Here is a 5,000-nt window from a genome sequence, read left to right as displayed (position 1 = left end):
TGTGTGTGTGTGTGTGTGTGTGTGTGTGTGTGTGTGTGTGTGTGTGTGTGTGTGTGTGTGTGTGTGTGTGTTCCATGTCTCACTCTGTGTATGTGTGTATGTGTGTGTCTGTGTGTGTGTGTGTGTGTGCTTGTGCATGTGCGTTTGTGTGCATTTTCGTATATGTGCGTGTCAGTATGTGTGAGTGTGTATGCGCTTGCATGGATGAATGTGCGTGTGTGTGCGTTTGTGTGCTTTATTGCTCTTATCTGCCTGATATTAATGACACAGCTCTAGTGTGACGTCTAGGTGATGCGGTAGAACACAATTCCAAGAAGCGTCCCGGTTCGTTGGCGGGCGAGAGACACAGCTCATCCATCTGTATCACTTTATATATATTATACATACTCACAATTTTTAGATTATATATAATGTATCACTATACATTTATTATATATACTGGATTACTTTATATAGATTATAGATACTTGATAACTTTATTAATATTATATATACTGGATCACTATATCATAAATATATATATATACTGGTTCACTATATATATATTATAAATATACTAGATCTCTATATATATATACTGTATCACTAGATATGTATTATAAATATACCAGATCACAATATATATATTAAGAGATTAGCTGAATATGAACCGATTCACTCTCTCTCCCTCAAGTTCTCTCATTCTTCCTCTCATTCTTCTCGATGTCACTTCACTATTACTCTATTATGTATATCATTCGAGGATTCATATCCTATGTTACTCCGCAGTTGACACCTTGGGTGTTTGCTGCTCTATTGTCATGTCTTGTCTCTCACCGGGTACCTATGAGAATCCTTTTTTCCTTGTCAGTGGGCGTCTGAGGTGTTGGAGGCAGAGTAAATCTCCCCCTCATGCATCCTGTTCAATGTGTGCACCATCCTCTCTCCCGTCAGGCCTGAGTCCCCACGGGCCCCTACCGCGGGGCCCCTACCGCCGGCCCTCCCTGACTTCATCACTACTGAAGCAGCTCCCTGACCTTGTGCTTAAGGCTCCCTCTCCCTCTTTCTCCCCCTCTCCCTCTCTCTCTCTTTCTCCCTCCCTCCCCCTCTCTCTCTCTCTCTCTCTTTCTCTCCATCTCTCTACCTCTCTCTCTCCCTCACCTTCTCTCTCCTCCTCTCTCCCCCTCTTCCTCTCTCTCTCTCTCCCTCTCTCTCCTTCTCTCTCTCTCTCTCTCTCTCTCTCTCTCTCTCTCTCTCTCTCTCTCTCTCTCTCTCTCTCTCTCTCTCTCTCTCTCTCTCTCTCTCTCTCTCCCTCTCTCTCTCCCTGCGAGGACGGGCCGTGGTGGGGCGTGACGGACGTCCCTACGGATCCATCGCTGCTCTGGTTCCGATTACAGCTCTGCTCCCCTCAATAGGAACATGGAGGACAGCCCACTCACTCACTCTCTGTGTGTGTGTCTCTCTCTCCCTCTCTCCCTCTCTCTCTCCCTCCCTTTCACTCTTCTTCCGTCTCTCTCTCCCTCCCTCCCTCCCTCCCTCTTTCTCACTCTCTCCCGCTCTCTCTATCTACATACTCTGAATGCCATCAGGGTCAAAGCTTAACAAGAGGAATAAGAGGAGGAATCAATATCCTGACATCTTATTTGGACAAGATCTCATTTAGAGAGAGGGGTAAAACATATTGGGAGAATATCAAATAATTGTTTGAGATATACATTTTTGTGATGTATGGATTTAATGCCTAAGTTTTATTATAGTTTGAAACTGATTTTTCATTTGTCATGTTCTATGTTACATTATCTTGTATTACACACGTACATTTTATTTATTTCTTATTGCTTATGTTTATTTATTTATTTATTTATTTATTTTTTCCACAATGTCTTGTTTTTTAAAAAATGTATGATGACTATATGCTCTATAAGGTGACCTTAGGTGTCTTGAAAGGCTCCTCTAAATGAAATGTATTATTATTATTATTATTATCTCTGAGGGGGGGGGGATAAATGATATGTCAATCTAAATCAAGTCACAAAGGACATAAAATGGATGAATGCATAGATCTCATAAATGTTATATGGCATTTATTTATTACACTAAAGTATTTTTTCTGTTGGGGGGAGGGGGTGATTTGTGTGAGGGTGCTTTTGTGAATCTGCATCGATTCTGTCTGTTAATTCACTGTTGACAACCACATGTGTTTCATCTAGAGCAGAGGGAGGTGGGCGGGGGGGGGGGGGCATAGCAGAGCACGCCTTTCCAAAGAAAACACCAAGCATCCAGCAGACAGAGAAACTAGAGGATGACTGATGTCCTGACTGCGTTCTGCATGACTTTCCACTCACCGCACCGACGCCATCGCGCTGTTGTTCAGCCTCAGCTCCACCAGCCCGGGCAAGCAGGCACCTGTACGGAGACAAGACAAAACGCTGAGACGTCTCTCAGTGTTGCACGTCACGCCGCCGCCTCGCCGAAGCTGGCTACCCTCCAGCCCCGCCCAGCCTCCAGAAGAGCCAAACCAGGCCGGCAGCTGTGAGATCAGCCCAGAAAACCCAAGACCTTGCCTCAGGCCTGCACTTGTTATGCAATCCTGGATCTTTTGAGGGCAGATGAGCAAATCGAAGATGCTTCCTTCCCCCCGTCCCCCCCTTCCCCCCATATCCCCCGGCCCCCCCCCCACTATAATTATCAGCCAGACGAGCATGTTTTGGAGGATGGCTTTGTGTGTAGAGTTATACACCTGTGAAACCCGTTTGAACTTCAACTTCGGAAATTAGGTTTCATTCATTCTGTGTTTCAAATTGAAGCTGTTCTGTTTCTATGGTCTGATTGGGGATTATTTCTGAGAGGGAAGGTTCCTGCCCCATGGCCCTTTAAAAAAAACATTTAAACGTCCGGACGTGTGGTATAACCTCATCGAACGTGTAATGACATCGCTTTTCACTGTGACTTGACAGATTCATTATAATACACTCACTATGTCAGCCATTTTCAGTGCCTTGGAAAGCGCTGTGTGAATGCGATGAATTATTAGAATAATACTTATAGTTATGATAATAAACACAATGTTGCCTCCTTACCAATGTTCCCCAGTGTGTTCTCCCTCGTGTCCACACAGATCTCCAGGCAGCTGATCTGGGAGAGGTCTTCGGTTCCACACACAGTCCTCTGACATGGGGAGAGCAGAACAGCAGGTACGACCCGTTAGATGCCAGACCCTTGAGACCCACCTCTCACCCACATCATGAGGATCTACGTATTCTAGAAGAGGGCCTCAGTCCACATCCGATGGACCTTCTTCGCCTGGTGGACATCTTGGTTCCCTTCTCCTGGTTCTAAACACTAGCAGGAGCTCTGGAGGTGAACGCGGCCGGTTAAAAAGGCCCCAGAGTGAGTTATTAGAGTTATTACTACATTACTTGTAGTAATTATTACCCAGTTATTACTACATTACATATAGTGATGTAGCTACATGTAGTTACATGCATTAATAACTACAAGAGGAAACGAATAAGTTATTACAACATGGAATAGCTGTACTTATTACATGTAGTAACAACTACAACATGCACATTGATTACACAAGATTTAAGTAAAGAGTACATTTCTATAAACGAGTGGGGTAGAATGTGACCCTGAAGGATCTAGCATGGCCTCACAAGCATGGCTGGAGAGAGGGGGACCTCCACTCTGGGGTCGTCATGTCTTGCAGGGGCCCGGTTCAGGGAACCGGGTCCCGTCATCTCCGTGACCCGAACCCCCCGGCCATTACCGAGGAGTCTCTGGGCCGGGGGTTCTTCACAGCCACTCATCTCTTTAGGGAGCTGTGATGAATACAGCACATTAAAATAGGCTAATGTGAGTCAATTAAGTGGCTTCATTCTCAAAATCCATCTCATTAATAAATCGTAAAGGGGAACTAAACAGAAATGCCCGTTCCTTACCTTGACGTCAAAGCAAGGCGGAAGGAGAACCGTAAATGTCAGACAGAGCCCACATCTTCATATTGTGGGCACTGGGCACTGTGGGCAAAGTTGTGGTTGACAACGGGGAGTCACTTCCTGGATACGGCGACGAGCGCCGCCGGGCTCCCTGGGAAATGTAGTCCAAATAATGTGTTGTAGAAAATTAAACACAGGGTTTATCAACCGTTTTTTTTGCATCTCTCGTTCAACGATTTCGAATTTGATATATTTTTAATTGCATTCAACCGTGGCAATTCACCCAATGGCACTAAATGGCCTAGATTCTGTCCTATTTTATATCTGGCCACCCTTTTTCCTATGGGTGGCGTTAACGTTGCATGTGAGCAGCCTCACATGTCGCCTGCATGACTGCTTGTTTACCACCATCATGAAATTCATTCACCGTAGCGTCTGAAACCGAACCCGTCTGAAACGCTCCTAGCAGAGCACCCACCACATGCACGTTGGTGACCACCGGGGCGGACCTCTGGCTGCTCGGTGGATCTGCTGGGCGTGGGCTCCACAGACCTCCTCCTCCTCGTCCTCCTCCTCCTCCTCATCCTCCTCTCCGCTCCTCGCTCATCAGGCGCATTGTTCAACGCGGGCTCCTTTTCCTAAGAATCCAATTGAATTCGCGTTGAGTTTATCCCACACGGAGGAGAAAGTGCTGCTTTACTAGAAGAAGTGACGGCGAGGGGCCCTTGACGTCAGCGAGAGCCGGTGGGCGACACACACACACACACACACACACACACACACACACACACACACACACACACACACACACACACACACACACACACACACACACACACACACACACACACACACACACACACACACACACACACACACACACACACACACAGCAAGAGACCGCTTTTTATTTTATTTTTATTATAAGCGACAGACTTGAGACACTGTCCGCGAGACCGCGTCGCCTTCTGTGGGAATCGTGGACATCTGCTTGTGGTGAGTACCCAGTCTGTCTGCGTGTGTGTGTGTGTGTGTGTGTGTGTGTGTGTGTGTGTGTGTGTGTGTGTGTGTGTGTGTGTG

The 5,000-nt window shown here is 46.3% G+C and overlaps 2 protein-coding genes and 1 long non-coding RNA gene across 6 annotated transcripts in view; 1 reads left to right on the top strand and 2 right to left on the bottom strand.

Moving 5' to 3' along the window:
* Positions 1-3,687, bottom strand: part of lrrc56 (leucine rich repeat containing 56) — a 15,353-nt gene extending 11,666 nt beyond the window's left edge. Inside the window, exons 1-3 of the mRNA XM_060060571.1 lie at positions 3,639-3,687; positions 3,060-3,147; positions 2,325-2,385 (exon numbers count right to left, since the gene is read on the bottom strand). Coding sequence (XP_059916554.1) covers positions 2,325-2,385; positions 3,060-3,147; positions 3,639-3,644 — 155 coding nt within the window. The 5' untranslated portion in view covers positions 3,645-3,687. The remainder of the gene's footprint in view (positions 1-2,324; positions 2,386-3,059; positions 3,148-3,638) is intronic.
* Positions 3,688-3,717: 30 nt separating this feature from the next.
* On the bottom strand, positions 3,718-4,485 carry LOC132464284 (uncharacterized). Its single transcript, XR_009527224.1, has 3 exons — positions 4,399-4,485; positions 3,924-4,071; positions 3,718-3,803 (listed from the first exon to the last, which is right to left on the bottom strand). It is a non-coding gene; the product is annotated as an uncharacterized LOC132464284 (long non-coding RNA).
* A 36-nt stretch (positions 4,486-4,521) lies between these two features.
* LOC132464282 (GTPase HRas) overlaps positions 4,522-5,000 on the top strand; it is a 17,571-nt gene continuing 17,092 nt past the window's right edge. Inside the window, exons 1-2 of one of the 4 annotated variants that reach the window (XM_060060572.1) lie at positions 4,523-4,664; positions 4,855-4,916. The gene's annotated coding sequence lies outside the window, so the exon portion shown is untranslated. Of the gene's footprint in view, positions 4,665-4,848; positions 4,917-5,000 lie in introns of those variants that run through there. The other 3 variants (XM_060060576.1, XM_060060574.1, XM_060060573.1) reach the window with 3 other exon arrangements.

Source organism: Gadus macrocephalus, chromosome 9, assembly GCF_031168955.1.
Source record: "Gadus macrocephalus chromosome 9, ASM3116895v1".
NCBI lineage: Eukaryota > Metazoa > Chordata > Actinopteri > Gadiformes > Gadidae > Gadus > Gadus macrocephalus.
Note: the sequence above shows the minus strand (reverse complement) of the source record. Positions and strands in the feature narration are given on the sequence as shown.